Source organism: Xenopus tropicalis, chromosome 8, assembly GCF_000004195.4.
Source record: "Xenopus tropicalis strain Nigerian chromosome 8, UCB_Xtro_10.0, whole genome shotgun sequence".
Lineage (NCBI taxonomy): Eukaryota > Metazoa > Chordata > Amphibia > Anura > Pipidae > Xenopus > Xenopus tropicalis.
This window is the reverse complement of record NC_030684.2, coordinates 24,249,578-24,275,945: the sequence shown is the minus strand read 5'-3', so window position 1 is coordinate 24,275,945 and position 26,368 is coordinate 24,249,578. Positions and strand designations below refer to the sequence as shown.

Below are 26,368 nucleotides of genomic sequence, written 5' to 3'. Positions count from 1 at the left end.
TTTATAGAGGGCAGCTTTCCAAGTCCTCCTCTCCCTTTGCTTTCCAAAATGCAAGTCACTAATGCCTACAAGGGTAATTGAATGTTGTACTACTATGCACTAATGCTGCGTGGCTGTCAAAAGCCAATGTCAAGAGAGCAGCCTGGTAAATGTTCTCCTCCTCCTCCTCCTCCTTTTTTGTAATATATTGTTTATAGAGGGCAGCTTTCCAAGTCCTCCTCTCCCTTTGCTTTCCAAAATGCAAGTCACTAATGCCTACAAGGGTAATTGAATGTTGTACTACTATGCACTAATGCTGCGTGGCTGTCAAAAGCCAAAGTCAAGAGAGCAGCCTGGTAAATGTTCTCCTCCTCCTTTTTTGTAATATATTGTTTATAGAGGGCAGCTTTCCAAGTCCTCCTCTCCCTTTGCTTTCCAAAATGCAAGTCACTAATGCCTACAAGGGTAATTGAATGTTGTACTACTATGCAAGGGCCTAAGACAAGAGGCCAGCACTTACCTCATGTATCTGACTGCTTTTCCAAAGAAACAGATATGTTTACAAGTGATAAATGTTAAATATTGTTTATCATGTCTTTTATTTTTGTTAATGTTTCTTATTGCCTGGCTGTAGGGGCGCAACAAGTGTAATGCAATAAGTGCTTTGCACTTTTTCTTAGCCTTTGTCCTTTACGGGTCAAGCATTGCTGGGTTTCTAATGCCCCCTCGGCCTACAGTAACTTTATATTTCTTGTGGAAATGTTCACGTTTTGTTTTTTAAAAAAAAAAAAAACATCTATACACTTTGTTGGATGTTTGTAAAGTATTGATTTCATATTTATTATGACTGTCATTAAAGAGACATTCAAAATGGCTTTTCTTTACTTTATTTTGCATCATCATTTTCTAGATCAATTTAGTTGTAAAAGGCAGGAAGGTGTAAAGGTGAAGTTATTGCTCCAGTCAGTATGGGGCCATTGATTGGAGGGAACACAGGCAATGGGATTTCACACAGCTAGCCAAGAGTCGCATCCTTCTGAGTCTCAGCAGCAAACAGCAGTCTCAGCAGCGTGCAGTCTTCTCCCACTGTGAGCAAGTGAGGGAATATTATTCTGTAACAAGCAGTAATATTATTGTTTCTTAAAGCAGAGTAAGTGGTAGTCACCTGAAAGTGGCACTTAGCAGCAAAGGGCACAATGCCTGGTACTTCTCCATAGCAGGTCCGTCTCCCAGATGGTTGGTAACAGCAGTGACAGGTCCAAGCAACAGAAATGAGGTTTTAGCATTTCACCAGCAACATTCAAAAGCACCAAAGTATTTCAGTGGGGGTAGCCACACAACAAAGTAGATCCCACAAACCTGAAAGTAGAATTACTTAGTAATGCTAATAATTTAAGGACAAGTGAACCCCAAACTTCATTTAGCCCTAATGGAAAACACAATTAAATTGACTGGGGTTGACTTGTCCTTTAAATGGTTGACTATTTTAACATGACTGATTTTTGTTTGTAAGCGTGTTTACTTACACCAGAAGGTGTCCCGGGAAGGCCTATACTGCTAGGGGCACACCAACACATCACAATCAGCGGGCTCTTTATAATTAAGAAAGGAAAAGATATGATTACATTTAAAGAGACATTGCACTGAAAATGTGAACAAACTCATCATAAGCATGATAATGGCCATTCATTGTGTGTGCTCTACCTCAACACTGTAATAAGATCCCTCTATATCAGTGATCCCCAACCAGTGGTTCGTGAACAACATGTTGCACCCCAACCCCTTGAATGTTGCTCCCAGGGGCCTCAAAGTAGGTGCCCATTTTTGAATTTCTGGCTTGGAGGCAAGCTTTGGTTGAATAAAACCCAGTGTAAAGCCAAACAGAGCCTTCTGTAGGCTGCCAGTCCACATAGAGGCTACCAAATAGCCAATTATAGCTTCCATGCTTGTGTTGCTCCCCAATACTTTTTCCATTTGAATGTGGCTCACAGGTATAAAAGGTTGGGGACCCCTGCTCTATATCAAGGCCTAACACCAATCAATCACAGTTGTTTCTGCACTGGCCAAAGTCACTTATGTTCATACAGTGCCAGAATTTACTACAAAAACAAACCAGTAACTAAACATACACATTTTTGTTGTCATCATTCATTTTCTTCTGGTTAACACAGTTGCAAGGGCAAGTTAAACACATTTAATGAGGTATATTATCAAGTGAATGATATGCTCAGCTTACAACTAAAGTGTGAGGCAATCAGCTGATCACTCACTCTTCTCCCCTGTGGTTGGTTACCCATGCGCCTGCCAACATACCCCTCAATCTCAGGTTCCAGAGCATAATTGATGTGTGCGCGTAGGCCATGATCCATTGCAACATTGTGCAACATGGCGCAGACAACAATGATCCCTGAAACCTTAATGGGGGAATAAAGAAGAGCTCCACCAGTGACTGAGAGGCATCGGAAGCGCGACATGAGCACCCCAAACAGGCGCTCAATCACATTGCGCGTCTTCCGATGGGCACAGTTGTACCTACGTTGGGCAGGTGTGCGGGGAAAACGAACAGGGGTCATCAGCCAAGACGAAACCCCATATCCTGCGTCTCCTAGAACAAAGGAAAAAATATGAGTGGAAGCACATCCACCCCTTGATTGAAAAGTTACATACACATGCATGTGATAGATTCCAAGACTGCCTCCCATTTAGCAAATCCCAGCTATTACACATGCTCAGGTGTGAGGAGTTAATTAGTCCATCAGAAACACACAAGTTCAAAGAAATGCTTTCTAAAACTACCATTCCCAAGATGCTTAGTAAAACAAGGGCAAGTAAAGTGGTGTTAATTTGGAGATACATTTTGGTACTATCAAGAACTGACATGATTACATAGTGAAATTCTACTGCACATTATATTAGGCCAATTGTATGCACAGAGGACTAATGGGTGTGTGTCGGCATGACCAATTAATTAATAGTTGTGAAAGTTGAGGTAAAAAAATGGTAAAAAAGTACTTACCCACCAGCCAGCCCTGCGGCTGTGCAATCAATGGCTCCCAGGCAATTTGGAAAATGGCCAATGAGGTAAAAGTCTTGCTTTACCCTTGTCCACTCTGCCTCAGTTGAGGGAAAGGAAATGAGCCTTTGCGAGTGCGGTAGAAGTGCCCTCAGCACTTGCCTCAGTATCCTGCTGAAGGTGGGCTGGCTCATACCGACAAGGCGTGCGGAGACCTGCTGGAAACTGCCACTGCCCAGGAAATGCAAAACTGCAAGCAGTTTGCTTATCCCGGGCAGGGCCTGAGACCGTGCCGTCACAGGATCTAGCTCCTGCCTAACCAAATCAAATACCTGCAAAATGGTGGCACGGCTCAGGCGGTACATCCGCCTGAAGGGAAGGGACACCTCTCCAAAATTGACAAGGCTGTCTGATCCTAGCAAGTGGCAAATGAACTGGGGGCTCCTGCTGATCAGCCCCTGCCCCCTCTAAAACCTCTAAAGCTGCCAGCAGTGCTGGAGCAATAACATCATGTTCCATGTTTAGGCAAACTGAAGTGAGTTCTAGGGGTTTTATACCTTTGGCAGCCTTTAACGAGCAAGCTGTGCAGTCTTTAACTCTTTCCTGTTTGTTTATCTGAAAAGGTTAGGGCAGCCTGTAAATGACTATATTTTGCTCTAAACACAAATCACACACAAACTACTCAACTTCCATTTGAAAGCCATGTATGATTGAAAATCCCTATTTGTATGTATGTATAACTTTATTTATAAAGCGCCACAAGGGTACGCAGCGCTGTACAATCTTACAGAAAACAAAATTACACACAGGGAGGACAAGTGATATAATAAATAAATACAATAAATATATATATATATAAGTGCCATGTGGTATGAGACACAGTTGGTTTAATTTCCCCTTGAAAGCCATGTATGATTGAAAATCCCTATTTGGTTTAATTTCCCCTTGAAAGTAGTAAAAGGACAGGCTGACAATGGTTATTCACTTTTTGGATTATTTTCGCCTTCAACACGAAAATTTCGGCTATTGAAGGCTTTGGTTACGATAAAAAATCGTAACCCAAAAGCGTTTATGAATTCCGTATATTCGCATGTTTGCGAATTTATCGTGAAATTTTTCCGAAAAAGTCGTAAAAAAATACGAAAAAGTCGTAATAAATACGAAAAAGTCGTAACAAATACGAAAAAGTCGTAACAAATACGAAAAAGTCGTAAAATACGATAAAGTCGTAACGGCTCCGCAAAATGATACGAAAGCGCCGAAAAAATCGCAAAATTACCGATGATTACGAAAAAAACGGATTCGGACGCAATCCGACCATTCGAGCCATAGTAAATGTGCCCCTAAGACTTGAGTTTTACCAGAACAAAGCATTATACAATTGTTTCCACTTGCAGCTAATAAAGAATCCCATGGGGAAGATGATCCACAGACCTTACCCTTTTTAGCAAAGGAAATGTTAACACAGATGAACAGTTCAACCACTGGGAAATTTAACTTCTAAACTTACTTACTTGCCATTGCCGATAATAACTGGAAGAGAACCTCACAATCCAATGGAATATCCTAAACCCTTTCATCTAGATGACAGCAGTACCTGTATGCTTTTTGGTAAGAATAATTTTCTTATAGTAATATGGACTAATAAAAGAACCCCAACATGTTTTATCCCCATAAGCTACACAAGTATGAAAAGAACATGCACTGACTAAATCACCTTTGGGACAGGATGAGAAAAGCCAAGGCTGCATCTTGTGTGACATTAACCTTAAGAATATCACAGCATAGGTTTGTTGGATTAGAGGTTACACCTAGGGCTGTTTGTTGGTAATACTCTATGTTGGAGCCCTTTGATCCAACCATGTGTGTACCTCTGTTGGAGTGAAAAATATTTGCATAAATGAGGGCCATCCTGAACCCTGAAGTGTTATGGGTAGAGCATGCTGTAGGTAAGTGGGGTCTTTTGTAGCAATTTGTTTACTCTAGTCAATTTTGCTGTCCTTTTGGGACCTGCAGGAAATTCTTCTCTCTGCTTTAAGAATGGCATCCCAGAACAGTCTCTGTAGTTTAGTACTCCTAAAAGAATTTTTTTATACATTATTTATACAAAGCCTAGTATTTGTTCTTCTTACATATAGAATGAAGTAGGCACAGAATTGCTCACACAGTGTTTTAATAGTGTGTGTGTGTATGGGGGGGTCTTGGTCTTCAAGGGCTGATATTCAATTCTCTACCTCCTTTCCTAATGTTTTGGAGATCATGCCATAAGAGAGAGAAGGAATTTAATGGTAACTGGTGGAGCAGCTTTTATTTATCACACTTACCAGATCACAGATCATCAGATCAAGTGTGAATTATCATGAACCATTCTGCATTTTGGGGTTGAGGAGAGGACAAGAGAGATTGTCAGGAAGACTTTATCTGACTCTGAGGCCTGGGTCACAGCATAATGCTTTATACAGGCTACCACCTATGTTTGGGTTCTTTCAAGTTCTTGCTTGTGGCAGAGGATTAAGTTCTGTAGAGTTGGATGAGAATATTTCCATTTGAATTGAATGGGCAGAATTGTTAGGATGTATGTTGAATCTATTCAACTGTCCCCCCTTATTTTTGCCAGTGTTTAAACCCCATTTCCTCAGAGAGAAGTGTCTTATTCTATATGTCCTGTCAGAGATGTGGATGCAAGATATGCTGAAAGAAGATTCCTGATGTTAGTGAGAAAATCATGTCAAAACGATGCACACAGGCAATGCTGGAGGATAGCTTTGGGGTACCAGAAGCACCATGCTGAGCTAATTTTTATCTCTCGAGAGCCCAGAACAGTCAAAGGCAGAAAGCTTCAGCTTTAAGAACCTTACTGCATATGGAAGTATCTTAATTTGTCTCTCCCTGTCTTCCCTTTTTCCTTCTTCCTTCCTCTATTACATTTTTCCAATCTACTAAAACACTGTTTCTTAACCATATTTATGCTGCTTATTATAATTACTAATTACTGAACATCACAGGACTTTACCAATAGGTTAAGAATCAATGTACTAAAATGTAAGTTGAATAAAGCACACCAATCAATCGAATATAATTAAATTTGGAGCATGCATACTTTGGAGTGCTCTTTAAGTCATGGTAAGGTCTGAGTGATCCCACACAAGAAAGAAGCCAAAGATGCTAATAATGATAATAAAGATGCTAATAATGATAGGGGTCAATTCTAAATTAGTGTTTTCTAAAGCAGAGGCCCAGGTACTAATCATGCTGGACTTTGAAGTTTGTACAACATAGTGTGACTGGTTCTTGTCTTCATATAACATTAAACAAATACAGTCATCATGTTGCTTGTAAAGCTGGTCATCAGGGGGGTCCAGGGGTTACATAAATCAGTGGCGCCCCAAGAGTGTGAAAAGGGTGATTTGTGGACTTCAGTGGGTGGGGCTTAGGGGGTAGTTAGCAGATTTGGGCAGGTTGTGAGCATGGTTAGGGTGTAATGGGGCAGGCCAGAAGTGCTGTCATGCATGCACAAAATATTTTTTTTTCATTGGAGCCCCATTTTAATTGTTAGAAGTACCCACTGCCCAGCTGACTGGTGGGCAAATAATTAAGGTCCAATTGAAGGTTGGCTTTGTTGTCTTAGCAGCATGGGGCCCCATGGTAGCCTTGCTTGCCACTTTGACAGCTTATTGGCCACTCTAGGGAGGGCCTTCCGACAGGCTGCCTGACCAATGTCTGTCTGAAAATCAGTGAAGCAAAAAATTGGGAAAGTTTGATAATCCCTGGTGGCCTCACTATGTTGGGCCTTGTGACCAGTTTGGTCCAGTGCTTCAACAGCCAAATGAGGCATAGATTCCAGTGAGCAGCCATTTATATGCAAGGTCAGCTTAATACTTCATACATGAACATATTGCATATAGAAGTAACCCCTGTCACTTTTTTAGTTTTACACTTATTTACATAAAATGCAGTGATCTGATTTTTTGTATTTTTTTTTTTAAATGATCAATCCATAATAATGCTATTTAGATTGTAGTATGAATCCTTTGTAGCTGTGGCAGTGATTTTGTTTTGGCTTGATATCTCACTCACATCTGCAGAGATGTATACAAAGAGAGTCTTGTGATCAGAAATATATGCAGATCTGGTACCCATAGCCAGTGCTTAGCCCTGAGCCATCTACATAATGTCCCTGCCAGTGAACCTAATTGTGAATTCAGAATTGGATACTCTTATTATTCTACCTGCGACTGTCTCCGTTTCCTTTCCTCTTGTACCCCCTTGAAATCTCAGTGTGCCCTTCCTCTGTCTTCTCCGCAGCCCCCATCCTGGAGAACCTGTTTGCTTTCCGTACTTTTGTTATGATAAGCTTCCCCCTTTGTATTTCCCCTGCTGCTGCAGCTCCTTAATGTTTGCTGCCTCTGTGTATAGACACTGGTATGCCTTGTATTCCTCAATGCCATGAGGACCCTCCCTTCGAAGGCAGGATTTTTGCTTATTAGTTAAATGTTTGCTCTGAAACCGGATACCTGGTTTAAGAAAAAAGACCCCTTCTTTGACTGACTGCATCTATTTAAAAAGACAAGGCTAGGTTTATAAGTCCTAGGTTCTTCATGTGCCCATATGAGTCTTCAAAGCAAAGGGTTTTTTTTTTTTCTTTCTAAAATTCATCCCCCCCTTCTTGACTTGCTGTGTCAAATGAGCATCAAGTGGGCACAGTGCACATAGTTAAAGACCACTGCGAGTGTAGATGTGCCTGTACTTGACACTTTCCATCCAGATTTCGTTGAACCTGCCACTCCAATGACCCAAGAGACACACGGGGCTCTCCAACTCTCTAATCAGGAGTCAGTTTGAGATTTGGGGAAAGAAAAAAAAAATATAAAACAAAACAAACAAAAAAAAAAAAAAAACAAGATCTTAGCTGCCTGGACAAATGAACACAAATGCATTTAGGGGCTGGAAGGAGAGACTCCACTTCTCACCTCACCACCAAGTAAGTGTTCATTGACAAATATATATATATTGAGTTTTTTTTTTTTTTAACAAAATCTTTCTCTTTTCATTTATTGTGATTTACAGACAAAATGCATTTATGGGCTTTTGGCTGCAAATGATTTGGTCTCTTTATGTGCATAAATTCTAGTTGCTGCCATTAAAACTGTACGGGGAGACTTAAACCAGGGATAATGAATGTGGTCCTTGTAGATGGCGTGTGCTATGATTTAAGAAGAAATACTTATCTCTGGCTCTGAAATAAAAGAACCCAAATACTTTATTATTGAGACTGCAATTTAAAATAATTAAATACTTTATATTGGGAATATCAAGCTGTCATTGAGCTCTACTAAACCTTAGCTCCCAGCATCTGTTTGGGGGGATGCTGGGAATTGTAGTTTCACTATAACTGGGGATGTGCAATTTGGAAACAGAGTCATAGATGAATGATGTGTAATGGTATCTCATTTGTGTGTAGAGCAGTTGTAACAGGTGGAATGACAAAGGTATCTGGCACTGATTTAACTGATCAGCATAGAGCAGTGTTGAACCGTATCAGTGATTTATAACCGGAAAACTGGAAACCATTGATAGTATGTGTTTATTAACAGACTAAGCTGTGTAGACCTTGCAGTGCTTTGCCAATGGGCAAGAGAGGATGTGGCTAATTTCTTTAAATTGTGTGTTGTTACAGTGTAGAGCAGTAATGCTTAATTGCTTCCATTCTAGGTTTTGCTGAACTAGAACGTCCAGCATCCACCCGGCGGTAATAGGACACTAGGGCATGCAATATAGGTGGAGTGCCATTTTACCTAAGAGTTATTTTAAGCAGTTGCATATAGTAAGGCTGTGTGCAATTTAACCATTTTGTAGTGGGAGTTTGCAGTGACTCTTTGTTGCGAATCTGACGCACAGATAAGAATTCCCCTCCCACCCGTGGTTTATGGGGTAAAACGCTACTAGAGGTGCTCCATATTAGATGCAAGAGGCAGTTTCTGTGCTGCTGGGAATTCCGTATTGTGACGTCTATTCAATATACGCAAGCGCACATTTTCCTGTTTCCCGGAATGTCCCCATATAAATTGGAAAGAAAAATCTACCTCTTCTAGTACTTATCCAGTAGTGCTTGCAATCCAGAGATAACTGAATGTATCCAGTAGTTTGGGACTGAATGTTCTGGATATGGTTAGTTGGGGGAGTGCTGTCAGTTATCCCAGGTCTTTTTTCCATGTCACTTTCTGGCATTTTACAAAGAGCCTCTCTGTTTGGCCCCATGTTACACCGAAGCCTTAATTGCTCACCGATTACTCAGTCGAAAAATGGAAATATTCATACGTAGGGACAAAGATGCGGTATTGTTCCTACAATAAATAAACCTGCTGCAGGGCCAATTCTGTTATTATAGACTTTTTCTGCCTACACAGACAGATATTCACAACCATCTGGGGTGAGAAGAAACCACTGACAGCCAAATGCATTTAAATACAAATATCGTCTGGGCATTTTCAGCTGCGTGCTTTTAGCTGTACTGTGTAACGCTCAACCTGAAGGCATGCAGAATGGCATTTGAGGTGGATGATTGTTGCATCACTATGAGGGTTGGAGTTAAAAGGAGAGGGGCAAATGTGTCACTCATGATTCAGGCTGCTGACAAAAGTGCTGCTTTCATTCACTTCTGCCAGTTTAAAGTCAGGGTGTTATACAAAATGTACAAAATATTCCCAAAATAGATGTGTCATTTTAACCATACCATTACTGTACTAGCCAAAACATACAGCAGCTTGGTGAGAGTACAGAGATCGCCCCTCTAATGTGGTGTTTTAGAGATAATGATGTAATATATTTAGCCTTTGTTTATGCAGGCCCCTGCTCCTTTGTGCACAATCCAGCTGCTGGCCAACCCACTTTCTGTGATGTCATTGCACATGCTCGACTGGCACCATTCATTGCACAAATACATACATTAGGCACCTTTGGTAGCAAATTATGCACTGAGTTTGCCAAGTGAAGTGATTGGCCAACCAGAGGTTAAAGCACAAAATGTATAATATATTGTTCCACAACAGAAACACACTAATAATCACATTTTGATTAGGGGAGAACACAAGTGCTAATGTTGGTTAATTTCATAACCTTGGTCCAAACATAAATCTGTTGGACAAATCATCAAGGAATGTTACCTCTCCTGCAAATGATGGCCACTTTGCAACCCCCAAACATGTTTGTGCTTAGAGGATCATGTACATCTGAATAAGATTAAGGGGTATGGATAGAGGAAAAGTGCTTTATTTCCATTTCCTTGTATTTTGCTGCTGCATGCACTGGATTTTTGACTGAGGTGTAAAGAGGGCTCTGTCTGAATATGTATGATATGCATATTGAGATGGACTGTACTCCTCCCTTTGCCTTTTCCCCATATTTGGATCAGAAATCGCTGCTAACTGCAATTACAGCCATTTACCTGCAATACCAGAGCACAAACCAAGTGTCAAATTCTGTTGTGGATCTTTGCCTGTCACAATATTACCTACTTGCTATAATAAGTAACATGAATGGGAAGCTAAAATCATAAACCTCTTGCCTTTATCTTTCCACCTGCTTTGCTTTAAACTCCTCGTTATAACAACCAGACGTTCTGGGATGGTACATCAAATGCTGGCTATAGCCTAGCAACAACTGTACAGAGAAACCAGTAACAGCTTTTGGTGCTGCACTCATTGAAAAAGCAAAAGGGTAGGGTGTCCAGGCATCATTTTTTGGGCATGAACAGGCTGGCACTCTGACCAGTGGTTACTGTCCTGCTGCATTTACACATAGCAAATAACCAAGGAACTGGGGAGCCTTTGTGTTATGGTGACTGCAATGTGGGCATACCATGCTCAAAAGCACCAAAATATATGCATATGTTGCGTTGCTAAAAGCGAAACAACTCATACAAAAGATGCCAACAGGGAACAGCAACAGAAAATCAGGAATAATTTCAAGTCTTGAATTTATTCTATTTATTGCAAATTTTGCCATGGTTTTCAGCATCACTGCCTGCCAAAGCTTGGGTCCTGAGTTTGATACCAACCATGGCTAAGGATACCAAATCTTGTGAAGAGCCAGGTGCAATTGTAGAAAATTGTACCCTTCAGGCCTGGACTGGCAATATTTAGATTTTTGTAAATGCCAGAGGGGCTGCTGTAAGATGCCATAGACACTCACTGGGGCTGGTGGGGGGCTGGTTGGGCCTCTGTGTACTTGAAATACCAGGGTCTAATTTGACTCCCAGGCCTGCTACCCTTAACCTTGGCACTGTCTCCAATGTAATTGTGTGTTCTGCTTGTGTTTGCATGGGTTTCCTCCAGGTACTCTAGTTTTCTTCCCACACTCCAAAATACACAAAGGCAGTTTCATTGGCTCCTGATAAATTTGGCCCAACTGTGTGTGGAGATTGTAACCTCCACTGGGTATATATAAAGGCTAATAATAGCTTTACAAGAAGGTATATAAAGGATTCAAGAAGATTTGTAGCAAAGCAGCCATGTTGCACAGATGTTTTAGATATGTACCTTTGACTGCAAGCGCTACTGGGGCAGGGTGGGAAAATGATCACTGTAAAGGTGGCCATACATGTTAAGATCACCAGATATCCCCACCTACGGGTGGACGATATTGGGTGAATTTAGGCTATTTCATCGCAAAATGATTAAATTAGAATGCCGGTAATAGGCACAGTCGGTTCGGGAACCCAGGGGCGATTCTGGATATATCGCCGCCTGAGGCGCCTCCTGGATGCCGCCCCCAGCGCTTACCTTCTGAGCGCAGGAGCGGGTCCGGGGGCGGTGAGATCGCTAGTGCAGAGAGCGCAATTGCGCTCTCTGCACTAGAAGAGACGAATTTCCGGTTTAAAAACCGGATATTCGGCTCTTAAAGTTACCAGAAGCGGCTTTTTGCCGCCCCTGGTAACTGGGGCACTTCTGCCGCCTGAGGTGAGTTTCTCAACTCGCCTAATGGCAGAAGCGCCCCTGCGGGAACCGCATCAACAAGCCAATGCGGTCCCTGATCCCACTAAATTTTTTAACCTGCCCAAATGATATCTGCCCGATTTCAGGCCAGATGTCGGTTGGGCAGGCCCGTCTTTTGTGCCCCTACACGGGCTGATTAGCTGCCAAATTGGTCTAAGGGACCAATATCGGCAGCTACAATTGGCCCGTGTATGGCCACCTTAACATGTTGGCATAAGGTTGTATTAACTTTCCAATATTCAATAACTTTGCATTGTCAGTGTTTGACATTGTCATTGCAGTGCCAGACAGACAGATAAGGCTTTCAATAGTAATTACATTTACAAATACGTTTAAAACCATAGAACATGTTTTATCAGTATGTATTTGAATTTTGTGTTTAAGGCCAATAATTATTTTGCTGGTTACCCTCATCTAGCTGATTGTGGGCTTGTGATGTGCTTTGATTACTGGAGGAGTTATAAATTCCTAATTGGATGAATTTAGGGGGATTTTCGTGGGGGTGCTGCGCTGTTTATGATGCATGCAGTTATACTTGGAAAAAACACTGGTGCTTTTCCACTGACTCCTGAGAGTCTGCTAAATGTGAGCGAAGTACACGTTCATGCGCAGTACCCATGTTTATCCACAAGAGGGCAGAGCAGCGCGGCACAGATTGATCTTTAAATCGAGTTCATTTCCCTGCAGCTTTCCTTTCCCTGTGCCTCGGGTCCTGCAGGGAGGACAAGCCGTGAGTAGCAGGGCGATCCACGGTGGAGTTAGGCTGCCATGGGTCCCCCAGCTCTCTTCCCTGCGCCCCTCTCTAGGTGACTGCAAAGTCCCAGGTGGGTGAGTGCCACGGACCCTGTCATACGTGGGATAAGAGGGTGCTCCTTAGTGCTCTCATTCCCATGGATCTAACCCCCCGACCGAGAGAATGAAGTAGCCGTGATGGAGCCGGTATCAGTCCCGGGCTTCCGACTGAAAGCAGCCGCTGGGGGGTGAGTACAAGTTGCACAGACGCCCGAAACCGGGTTTTGATCTGAGCGACTCCCGGGAGGGGTTGGAGGCGGGGGGGGGGGGGACATGGACGTGTTGCCTGGATTGTTCATGAGAAAACTTCTGGGTTGGCATTGGAAGAGCACTGAGCAGCTGAGAACTTACCCATGGGGACAGCTTGGTGTGTGTAGGTGAGCTAGTGTTGGGTGACAGTAGGGGCTAGTCTGTTGGAATGATGCTCAGGGAGAAGCTTGGTGTGTGTAGGTGAGCTAGTGTTGGGTGACAGTAGGGGCTAGTCTGTTGGAAAGATGCTCAGGGAGAAGCTTGGTGTGTGTAGGTGAGCTAGTGTTGGGTGACAGTAGGGGCAAGTCTGTTGGAAAGATGCTCAGGGAGAAGCTTGGTGTGTGTAGGTGAGCTAGTGTTGGGTGACAGTAGGGGCAAGTCTGTTGGAAAGATGCTCAGGGAGAAGCTTGGTGTGTGTAGGTGAGCTAGTGTTGGGTGACAGTAGGGGCAAGTCTGTTGGAAAGATGCTCAGGGAGAAGCTTGGTGTGTGTAGGTGAGCTAGTGTTGGGTGACAGTGGGGGCTAGTCTGTTGGAAAGATGCTCAGGGAGAAGCTTGGTGTGTGTAGGTGAGCTAGTGTTGGGTCACAGTAGGGGCTAGTCTGTTGGAAAGATGCTCAGGGAGAAGCTTGGTGTGTGTAGGTGAGCTAGTGTTGGGTGACAGTAGGGGCTAGTCTGTTGGAAAGATGCTCAGGGAGAAGCTTGGTGTCTGTAGGTGAGCTAGTGTTGGGTGACAGTGGGGGCAAGTCTGTTGGAAAGATGCTCAGGGAGAAGCTTGGTGTGTGTAGGTGAGCTAGTGTTGGGTGACAGTAGGGGCAAGTCTGTTGGAAAGATGCTCAGGGAGAAGCTTGGTGTGTGTAGGTGAGCTAGTGTTGTATGACAGTAGGGGCTAGCCTGTTGGAAAGGTGTTCAGGGAGAAGCTTGGTGTGTGTAGGTGAGCTAGTGTTGGGTGACAGTGGGGGCTAGCCTGTTGGAAAGATGCTCAGGGAGAAGCTTGGTGTGTGTAGGTGAGCTAGTGTTGGGTGACAGTGGGGGCTAGTCTGTTGGAAAGATGTTCACGGAGAAGCTTGGTGTGTGTAGGTGAGCTAGTGTTGGGTGACAGTGGGGGCTAGTCTGTTGGAAAGATGTTCACGGAGAAGCTTGGTGTGTGTAGGTGAGCTAGTGTTGGTTGACAGTGGGGGCTAGTCTATTGGAAAGATGTTAAGGGAGAAGCAGAATTCATCAGGACCTTTCTGACACCAAAAATGTTTACATTGGTTCATTGAGGCATGAGGAGTTTTGTTGGGTTATGTGGGCATCTGAGAGACGTGTGCCTAGCTGGGCTTTTGCTGGTTCACAAATGGTGTTATATGCTGACAGAAGGAGAACAATTTTTATGTTATAATGCCAGGTATGGGTTTCAAGGTATAGGCACAACTGCAGTGAGTAGGCATGGGAACACTGATTTAGACTGGCATTCCCATTTCCCTATGCACACAAACAGTCATATCACAATCAGGACATTTCCTTTACCAAGGCAGGAATATCTGCCTGTTTTCTCTCTACCAGCCTATGGTTCACATGAGGTGCTGCTTGTTGTATTAAGAACCCATGGAGCGGTTCAGTCGCCTGTGATAGATTTCTGGAATCGCAGGTGACAAACCGTTCCAACAAGGCTTTCCGTCGGCGACAATAGGAGTTGCTGGTGGAAAGCCCTTCGCATTGCTTCAGTAACCCGAATTGACACAAAGTTTCCTCCTGCAGGCAACCTAAGCAGCTAAAAACAGAGATGTTGGTATCTAGTACAAGAGTGTGTGACATTTGACACTAGGGGATAGGTGCCTATGAGAGAATGGCACTTGGGATGGGTATGATCAAACCTCTAAATGAACTAAACTGCAGGATGAGTTCTCTTCCCCAGAGTGGGAATGACTCTTAAAAAGCCCCATCATAACAGTCATGTAAGTGATGGGCATGAGCGGAGCATTGTGCTTAGCTCAGCTATTGGAAGAGCATTCGCTATGGAAACATTCCCAGCACAAGGTTTATCCAGCACTTCACTATGTTTCTAGGTTCCATGCCAGCTCCCAGTGCAAAGAGCCAGCCCAGACAGGGCATGTTCAGCACCTTATGCTCGCTCTGTGAATAAGTCTCAGTGTTGGCTTCAGGCTCCTTAATCTCTGTAACACATATCAGTGTGGAAAATCAGTTTTTGCTTGTGGTTTGGCAGATAGCAACGCAATTCACTACTTACTAACACAGGACAAACGTTGGCAGCTTTTGATGGGGCAGTACTACAACTCCCAGAATCTTTCTGTTAGTAAACCTGGTGAAGGCTGCTGGGAGTTGTGATTCTGCAACAGATGGAATTAGACAATGATATCATAGTAAGAAATACAGTTGTTATTATTATTTTTAATTTATATAGCACTTATGTATTCCACAGAGCTTTACAGATGTTATACATCAGTCGCTTCCCCGGTGGAGCTTACAGGTCCCTTTCACAGTACGGGCAGAATTTTTTTTGCCAAAGAACCTGCCTGTATAGTTTTCGAGTGTAGGAGGAAGCTGGAGTACCAGGAGGAGGATGTGGGCTACATTTTCCATAGCCTTTAGCAATTTCTCTTCTGCCTGTAGAATCCAGATGAGTTGACATCTTTGTTAGAGAAATCAGGAGCAGTTAAACCTTCAGTGGTCCTTTAGGCAGCACTCCAAGAGGCTTGATGTAACCTGACAGACACCTTTTTTAGTTAGTAAGGTTTGCTCATTCAACACTTTATTCTTCCCCCCACCAATTACAGGTTCATTCCTATAGTACAGTCTGGTGCAGGAAGACTCAGCACTGTAGTAGGAGAAAAGCATCAGATTGGAGATAGTAGAGCATTTGCCAGCACACAGTTTCAGACTGTTAACCATGTTATGCAATTAGCAGAGGAAACTCAAATTTGCACATAAAATGATAGTTGTACAACCCTGTTTCTAGAAACTTACAGAACAATATACTTTATTTGTTAGTGTGCCATTTATTCCATGTAGAGAACATTCCTTCCCATGTATTTAAAGTTATGTTGTGTTAGTGCCGTATGGTTTGCCTTCAGAGAAATTTTGCTGCTGGGTTTAATAGAAAAGCCTCAACTAGACACTTGTTACTATTGTTATTTACATTAAAATGAGTCCGGTGAGGCACACTGTATGGCAGTGTATGGCACATATGTATAGATGCAACTATGCAGGAAAAGAATGTTCTCTGTGTGTTTGCAAGTCTTGGGGTATGTTCCTTATTACACAAAACTGTCAAATTACAAGGTCTTGAAAGCAATGAGTTTGGGGTCCAGGGCTTAATCTGTTAGCAATACCTTTTCAGCTTCAATGGGATGCAAGCTGTCATGAGTAAGACTTTGTATTTGGGGGAATCATTTGGTTAGGGAAATGCCAGTCCCTATTTTTGAATCTTTGACCTATAACGCCTATAACACAACATTTTGGCAGACAAAATAACGTGTGGTACCTCTTTGTAATGTGCGCCACTTATTCAGGGGTGGAAACCACCTGTCATTAAACAGATCTGGCATCTCACCTGTACTGATCTTATAATATGGCCTTAGGTTAACACACATACAGAACCATTGGCACAGAACCACATGACATGGCTGGTATGGTCCTTAGACTATTGTATTTTCCATCCAAACCATGTAATCTCTCCCCAGTCAGACATTGGTCAAGGTGAGTGCTGTCTGGACCTATCTAAAGGCACTCTCTGCATGGGCATGATAAATCACATCAAATATTATATTAGCCCCCCTGCCACTGACAGTGGTTCATTGTTGCCTGTGGTTCATTATTATTATTACCATTATTATTATTAACATGTATTTTTAAAGCGCTGCAGAATATGTTGGCACTTTATAAATACATGTTAATAATAATTATAATAATAATGGTACTGTGGAATTCCTATTATTGGAGTACTGTTGTATTTCATTGTTCTACCTGCAGCTGTTCTTTTTAAAAAAACAAAAAACAATGATTGGTTCCTATAGGTTACTGGCCACGGGCAAATTTGCCTAATGTTGGTGAATAAACCCCCCCCCCCCCCCATGGCAGGTCATAGCCTTACACCTTGCTAGCCTGCAGCAACTTCTTAATCACTGTGTGTGTGTGTGACTCACCTTTGTCTCCTTCCTGCCCTACTCCCTGCACTGTCAGGGGCCTGAAACAAAATGAGTTAACTCTTTAAAGGTAGCAGTTGGGGCACCACACCCTTTAACTACATTTTTGATTGGTTGCTAGCATCATAACCACCAAGTTTCCTTCCCCTCTGGGGTAAGTGTTTGAAATTATTGAAGGTGCTGCAACCGAATACACATGAACCCCTGTAAGGATCAACAAGTGCAGGGCAGGCCAGCAACTACGATTGGTTAGCTTTATCTGGGAACAAGGCACACCAAAACTCCATCTGCTTCCAGTGTGTTCAGTCTTTTCTTAATACGAAAAACTCTTGGGAATGGCTGCTGGTCAGCAAGTGTTTGTAGGGTTTGCCAATGGGTAATTTGTGAACAGACAGCCAGGAGTGACATATGACCTGTTTGTTTATACAGACCTCCCCAGTCAAGTAGTAAAACAATTGCCTTCTAATGGCTTATTAGTTATGTGCTCTATAAAGGGACCGCACAGGAGCAATCAAACGCCTGCCAGATGCACACTAATTATATGCCTGTCAGTCAGCCAATAGCAGTGAGCCTCAGAGGTTTTTTGTTTGACCTAGTCCTCACTGACTACCTTCTAAATAGGGCAATAGATTGTAAGCTCTTTAGAACAGGGGACTTATCAATTCACACTTAAATATAACTGGCAATAATACATTTATTTTTTAGTATTGTTTCAAATATGTTCTGCATATACAAGAAGCACTATATTAATACAAATATAAAATATGTACCTCAATTTTTCTTATTGCAGTAGAAAATCCTTTAAATGTAGCAGCAGTTATTTTACTTTTCAGAGCAAAAAGCTATGCATCAGCCATTGGCATGGAAAGAAAATATCACATAAGACAAGCTGGAGCAGAGGGATGTATTATTATTTATGGACATGGTGCACAGCCCTAATGCTACCATTCTATGTGATTATGATTTGTGTTAAATTTACTTGTCAGTCTCTGTCTAATGCCCCCAGCTTATTTGTTTTCATTTAGGCTCAACTTAGGAGCTTCTTTACGTGCCTGTCTGGAGCAGACTGGGGCTTACATTGGGTGCAGTGCAAACACTCTTTATGTACCATCTGAAGTGCTGGGAGGATTTGCTTTTGATGTTTGGAAGCCATACATAGTAGTCACAGACTTCTGATAAATGAGATCCTTTTCCCCAATACAAAGGCGCACGTAATCTTATTTGTACACATGTATTTGTATGTGTTCTGTATGTGTAGGTAAGGGATTTTTCCGCCATTATTTCCCTGTCAAAAACAGGAAAGTATGGGATCTAACTTATTGTGGACCCAGAACATTCTTTTTTTTTTGTATATTTGTATTATACATAGGGTGGGAGCTGCCATGTCTGCCATGCCATTCCAAGTCTGTCAATAATGTCCCATTATACAGAGATGGTCCAATCTCTGAACTCAATAGTCTGACGTTAATGTGTACTTTAGCATATGGTTCATGGTAAATCAATGAGTGCTAAACCCTGTGCATTTTATCTTTGGCTAGAAAATTCTATGAATGTGCATTTTCTCCTCTGTTATAGGCCATTCTAAATCTGGGCCTGTTATAAAAACTGCTATTTCCTCTTGGCCTGGGATAGTATCAATCTGTATGTGCTGTATGTAGAGAGCAGGGGTAGGGCTGCATCTTAAGCCAAGTAATGCCATTCCCTGCCATGTGTGCAGTCCTAATACAGATCTACAGCATGAACGCTGCCCATGCATGTAAATCACCTGGCATTATACCGCAAAGGCTGTGCTTGTTAGAGCATCATTGCAGGACTTGCATTTATCCTTTCTTTTGGAATGTTTCTCATTTCCCCCCAAAAAATGATTGGTGAAATTGAAGATCTGCCACATAATATTGCACTCTCTTTATACATGTTCCATCACTGGCATGTATCTCAATATTGTCCCCCCCCCCAGGTACCCTCAGTACCATGATAGTCTCCCACTTTCCACAGCTATCTCCTGCACTCTTATTAGCCCCCCCTTCCTCCATAATAACAGTACAAATGCCCTTTGAGGGCTCTCAGAGCTCCCCAGATGTACACGTTGCATTTGAGTGTGATATTAAGATGTTCCAGGGGCATAACTAGTCATGGCTAGCAATCTCCCAGAGGTGGAGGTATAAAATTGACCATTATGTGTGTGAATGTGATAGGGACCTTAGAAAGCAAGCTCCATTGGGTGAGTGATATATAATTTTTGCATAGCGCTGAGGGATAGTTCAATGCTGTGTAAAATCATAATACATACTATTAAAGGCTAATGCAGCCATTGTTTCTTCAGCAGGTTGGTCCCAAGCTCCTTTTAACCACCATAGGCATCCCAGTGTTATCCCCTAACAACAAAAGATAGTGTGGCCTAGAAGTCCAGATGGGTGGGGTGTCACCTCACTGGAGGTGCCCTGCATATACAGGGCCAATGGCTTTTAACACGGTTTGGCGATAAGGGGGGGGCCACTCAGTGAGAATAGAAGTAGATTTTGAGAGGAACTTGGCCTTGAAGGCTTTGTGGTTAAACAACTGATAATATAAGGGAAGCATGAGTGGTTGGCAGCTCTCTTCCCTTGTTCCCATATTGCAGGAAAGCACATAATTCAGGGCATTGGAATGCATGAACATACTGATGGAATTCCTCACATCTCGCAGCCTCAGCGCAACTGAACAGTCAGATGCTGAAAGAGGGAGCTGTAGAGAGATGCGAGGGAAATGTATATTGCTAAATTTGGGGTTTCCCAGCAACCACACCAACAGCAGGGAGAGAAGAAATCTGCTGACAATGTAATAACCAGTCTTGACCGCCGCAAAACAAACGCTTATTGTATTGGGAATGAATGCACATTTTCTCTTTCCTGAGAATGGAACAAGTATTGTCATAGCCTCCTTGAGTCAAGTTTGTCCCGGGGTCACAAAATATCAAAACTGGCTATATGTCATGGAGACGTGCATGGAACTGAGAAAAGAGCTTGGCCTTTCATACATTATATGGAACAGATGGGAGACCTTGGATTACATACACACACAAAAAAATACACTCTGACATTCTGACAGAAACAGACATTAACTCTGGCTTTTTATCTGCTGACATCACCGTCGTTCATTTTAAAGGGGAAGTAAACCATTATATTCAGAAAAATTACGTGGCTATTAATGCTGCATTTTACATAATAAGCTTATTTTAGCAACCCAGAGATTCAGCAACCTTCCCAAGGCCCAGAGTGGTGGTGTAAAATAATAATAATAATGTAAATATCTGGGGTATGAACTTTTAGAAATGGGGTTTATATATATATATATATATGCACAGCAAAGAAAGCTGCTAACATTATTGGACTAGAAATGGCCAGCAGAGCAGCAGCATAAAATTTAAAGACTCATCTACAATACAGCATTATCATTTGCCCTATAGAACTTAGCACTGAATCATTCTGCTGCGGGTGATATCAGTTGCAAATCTCTACGTCGTCTCCAGTATTTGGTTGTGGCTAGTACACATAGCAATAGTGACATAGAACTGACACTAGGACTCAAACTGTCAGTCTGCAAATTAAAAGGATGCGTGTTTACTTGGAAGGGAGTCTGCCTTTTGCCAGCGATATGTAAAATTTGGCACCATTCCCTAGTGACGAAGCTTGATATTTTCTCCAATGAATGAGTGTGCGTAAGAGTACCGATGGAGGTGCCTAGCTGTCTATTCTCTGTCTGCCTCTATCTAGTGCTATACAATACGGACATTGATGCTGAGCATACTGAGCTTTCTCCCTGCCTCATGCACTTACTCTTTTTATCTGTAGTAATATCCCTCTTTGTTGTGAGGTTCCTGTTGCTCTCACTTTCACTCTCCATACTGGTTTCTTTTTCTGCATCAGTTTGGTAGAACCCTAGTCCTCTCTGACTCTATTCTCTTTCATGGTTGCACTTAGGGCGCTTATGCTTGCTAACTTGGTTGCTGACATCCCTGAATAATACTTTTAAAATTCTGGGGTAGTACTTCCTCTTGCCAAACTTGCTGTAAAATTCGGGCTAACATAGCCCGAAAATGTCACCCAGGTTCCTCCCATAGAGAATAATGGCTTTTGGTTTTCTAAGAAGTGCCAGGCTTTAGTTCACTGTTTACCATGACAAAGGCTTTCTGGCAGAGCCAACACATTTGTGGTACTCAATCGCCATGGCTATATTTTGAGCACCCAGACATTTATTGCTTAGACAATGGAGAGTACCGCTTAACAATAAATAAATGTGTGTAAATATAAAGAGAGTGCTTTTTGCTTATAAGCCAAGAAATAGCTGTATTAAACAAGATCATTTCTCAAGGCAAGTGACCCTAGTCACTGGTTGGCAGTTGCTTGGCATATCCTTGGCAGAATTATGAGACTGCTTGTAGATCTTGTCCTTTGATAAACTCTACTGCCAAACACCTTGCTGTTTCCACTGTAAATCCTAAAATTGGCCTCACAGTTACACTGCCCTGGCACGGCCTCACTTTTAGGTCACGGAAATACTGAATCAGTACAATTTCTTTAAAAAAAAACCCTGCTTATTCTATGCTGTCGTCTTACACAAAGACATGACTATTAAAGAGCATTGTACTCCTAAAAGCATAGCTGCACTTGGCTACCTAGTGGATAGATGTAGGTTTTAGAGCTACAATTCCCAGCATCACAGACCAGCACCAGACTTTTTTTTTTTTTAAATGCCATGCTATTACTGTACCCACTGCTACTCTGGCACATCTTGACATGGAAACCTTATTTCTCCCACTAAAAGTTGATATCTCTTCTGGTTGTGATATTATGCTGTAAGTGTGCCCAGTACTATCTTATTAACAAGTTGAAATGTTAAAAATTACCTTTTATTCCTTTATTTTATCCAATGGAAAAATGCTTCCCTCATGTACAGATCCTGAGAGGATATCATATATTTACTCAGTAATTGCTTCACACTCTGGATATTGCACAATATCACAAAGCATTTTTTAGAACCTGACCCCCAACAGTAACTGCCCCTTCTGTGTTAGGGATAAACTAATTGAATCCAGTATTTGCAAAATACATATCCATTACTTAACTTGGGGCATCAGTATAGGCACTGGCAAGAGGATCCTGACCATAGAATGGGTTAGACCCTTAGTACTCCAAAATTACTAAGCATGTGCCAATCTCTGTGTTCTTGCTCAGATTCTCTGATAAAGATGGTCTAAAAAGGAAAGTGTTTATGTTTGGTCCCAACGTGAAAGCAACTCTCGAATGAAATGTAAATCACGGAGCACTTTGTGCTGATTCTTGGCAAGCCGCTGTAAGATGAAATTGACTAAATGAGACTGAGTTCAGGATGCCTGATGGCTGTTTATATTGTCTTACTTGACTGGATAGAAAGGAGTAATAACTCAGCAGGCCAATATCCAGAAGAATGCTTTATATTTCTTTTGTGCAGACTCAGTTCCAGCTATTTTTTTCAGATGGTTGCAAGTAGGGTATAGTTTCCATGTATTTTTCCTTAAATAGACAGTGATGGTATAATTTACAGAGTGCACAGATGTTTTTGAAATACTTTGTATTAAGATGTATCATTAACCTGCCTTATTGCTTGGCTTATATGCACAATGTTAATCAAGGCGTATGTTGTACTCGGCAGCTTCCCATTTGCAGTTAAACACAAATAGATGCGCTCAGTGTTCAACCCTGCCTCTGGACAAGGCTTATTCACACTACCAGCAAATTGCCAGGTTACACCCAGAGGCTTACTGGCAAAAACTGGGTTTTGAGCGTGTAGCTGGGTATTGAGGTTTTAGTCTCTGCCCTAAACTTATGTATTTGCAGTCTGACCAGATCTCAGTGGTAGATAATCTAAGTGCCAACACTGCAGATTTAGCATTAACCTTACACCTGTAGGCCCCCTGCTGCTCTGCCAGATGCAATCCAAATGTAATCCAACCCACAGTCATTAAACTGCTTTCATCCCAGTAGCCATACTACACTGTGGGTACCTGAAGTTGCCTACACACTACAAAGTATGTCTCACACTTCACTTACATTGCTGCTTATTTGTAAATGGGTGACTACCTTTTGTCTGAGCTGGCTTATATATGGTAGTTGTTTAAAGTGCATCTAATTTAATATAAGCTTAATCTGACTGAAATTAGAAACTTTCTAAATATATTTGATTAAAAAGTCTGTCCCTGTCTAAAATAATTAAGTTATTCTTCACTCTCCTCATCATTTGCCTCTCTTCTTTCTTTCTTTCTTATGCAGTAGGTGGAGTCAAGTTTTGATTGACAGTATGGTCTAATCATCCATTGGGGGGATTGCACTCTTCACCTAGAATAGGTATTAGATCTCTCTCTTTTAAAATAACCGTTTTGGCAGAAATCCTGTTTCTCTACTTGCAGGATTTGTGCCAAAATCAATAATTTTTTTGTGCTGGAAATTTGAGTTAGCTCTAACACATTTTCTGGGAAAGGAAACCCCCCAAAAGATGAATTAGTAGACCTACCTGTCAATCAAAATCTGACCCCCCAACTTCTGCATGAAGAGAGAATGAAAAAAGACAGGTTGGAGAGGTATAGTGAAGAGTAACTTGATTATTTCAAAAATGCTACAGAATGTCGAATTGATTATATATAGAAAGTTTTATGTTTCCAAAAGCTGATGTATATTACATTTGAATTTTTCACGATTTAGCTGTGCATGTGTGATGGGATTGAACACCAAAAGCAATGGATTCCATAGGAGTGTAGGTTTGGGGACCTTTTATACTTTTATGCCTATGTAAGGGAAAAAGGATAATAAACAGCAGAGTTTATTTCCCCTTGAAATCTTTTCTCTGTGTACATCAATCCTGTTTGTCTGCATGACCTTCTATGGTAAAAATGAGTGTGACTTCCTTCCTGTTCGCGTGACTGGTTTCCGGTAATTGTGAGTCTATCTTCCCATAAAGTACATATGGCTGCATGTATCTCTCCCGTGTGTTAACAAACAGGCAACATTATTTTCAGCTTATCCATATCTGAGCTGTGAGTAGCTGAACAGCTTTGTCTCTTTCCTAACATAAAGCTCATATTTTATTATTTCTCAGTTTTCCCAAAAGCATATAGCAAGTGGAATGTGGTAACCAGTGTTAGCAACCAAACATAATAAAGAGAACTAGCTTGGAGATAATTAACTATTTTCTCTTGTATATCCTGCATCTCTCCTATTGTAGATAGGGGGGTATATAAAACATTTAAAGTAATTGTGGATAGAGGGGAAAAGGAAGAGGCACACAATTTTTGACCTTTTCTGACATTGTTCACTGGCATGTGCGTACCTGTTGGCCATTTTCATTTTGTTTGTGTTGTGCTCTGTCTGTCTGAACATTCCCACGGTGGAACGCAATAGACATAGCAGGAGAATATATGTAGTACTTGCCTTTATGCTGAAGCTTAGCGATGATGTTTGCATTTTCTGTACTGTTCCATATGTTTAACCACTGCTTCCCCAGGACCACATTCAGGTTAACTTCAGCTTTCAGCTTGTGTCCAGTTGCAGCCTTTGTGTTGGTCTCACAATTGTGTTACACTATCTATCTTTGGACTAGCTAGATGACCTCTTGTCTACAATACCTAGCTCCACTGTAGGTGCTTCATTTATGGATCATCTAAATCCATAGAACTTGTAGGGATGCCAGTAGTAGGCTTGCAGCGGGCTCATCAGCTGGCCCCACTATTGGCACAGAACTCCTCTAAATGACGCAAGCGGGTGTTGTAAAACTTCAGCTTCAGAATGTGCCACTAGCTTAACAGTGGTACCTTGAATACCACAGCTATCTTCTATTGGCTTTCCGAATACATGTCTCAGTGTTTTACATTGGAAAAAAAAACATTCCAGAGTTGTGTCTTAAACAAGCAATTACAATGATTACGTTCAAAGAGAAAATGTTCGCTCTTATGCATTAGGGTTGGGGCTGTGAAAATGGTTCTTGATACCAACATTATTAGGAATCATAAAACAATTTAGAAAGACAATAAGAAGAATTTGCATTTGTCTTTAACTGGCAAATAAAAACATTCCATATCCAGGTGGCAGAGCTTAATAACAGGTGGCAATCCTAATATCCACACCTATACAGTGCTTACTGTATATTTCCAAAACAGGTGGCAACCCAATTATTCCCACCTATGCAGTGCTTAGTATTTGGCCCAAAGTACTGTACAAGAAGAATCTGCATTTGTCTTTAACTGGCAAATAAAAACATTCCATATCCATTAGGGTTGATGTTTAGCCGTGAAAATGGTTCTTGATGCCAACATTATTTAGAATCATAAAAAAGATAGGTAGGCTGGTATATTTCCAGAACAGGTGGCAAACCTAATATCCACACATATAGGGGCACATTTACTAATCCACTAACTTTCCTTGGGCCAGGTTGGAGCTGCAGAGTGCCATTGAGCCCTATGGAAGACTTTCCTTGGGCCTGGTTGGAGCTGCAGAGTGCCATTGAGCCCTATGGGAGACTTTCCTTGGGCCGGGTTGGAGCTGCAGAGTGCCATTGAGCCCTATGGGAGACTTTCCTTGGGCCAGGTTGGAGCTGCAGAGTGCCATTGAGCCCTATGGGAGACTTTCCTTGGGCCGGGTTGGAGCTGCAGAGTGCCATTGAGCCCTATGGGAGACTTTCCTTGGGCCGGGTTGGAGCTGCAGAGTGCCATTGAGCCCTATGGGAGACTTTCCTTGGGCCAGGTTGGAGCTGCAGAGTGCCATTGAGCCCTATGGGAGACTTTCCTTGGGCCGGGTTGGAGCTGCAGAGTGCCATTGAGCCCTATGGGAGACTTTCCTTTGGCCGGGTTGGAGCTGCAGAGTGCCATTGAGCCCTATGGGAGACTTTCCTTGGGCCGGGTTGGAGCTGCAGAGTGCCATTGAGCCCTATGGGAGACTTTCCTTGGGCCGGGTTGGAGCTGCAGAGTGCCATTGAGCCCTATGGGAGGCTTCCAAAATCATGCAAAGTCTGAAAGTTTTGCCCGCCGCTTACAAGCGCTCAATACGAAAAAGTTGCGACAATATACGAGCAAATCGTAACGGCTACGAAAAAGGATTTATTTTTTCCACTAGCATATATCTGTGCCAGGAGTGTGCGTAATGCTGACAGTGCCATCTTCTATGCTGCCCGTGTGCCTCCACCGCAACACA

At 42.2% G+C, this 26,368-nt stretch overlaps 1 protein-coding gene across 2 annotated transcripts in view; it reads left to right on the top strand.

The window, feature by feature from the left end:
* The first annotated feature begins 7,577 nt into the window (after positions 1-7,577).
* The window catches only part of col27a1 (collagen, type XXVII, alpha 1), a 178,112-nt gene continuing 159,321 nt past the window's right edge, over positions 7,578-26,368 (top strand). Inside the window, exon 1 of one of the 2 annotated variants that reach the window (XM_002935498.5) lies at positions 7,578-7,973. In XM_002935498.5, the coding sequence (XP_002935544.2) occupies positions 7,924-7,973 (50 nt within the window). In that variant the 5' untranslated portion in view covers positions 7,578-7,923. Of the gene's footprint in view, positions 7,974-12,664; positions 12,966-26,368 lie in introns of those variants that run through there. The other variant, XM_004916698.4, reaches the window with a different exon arrangement.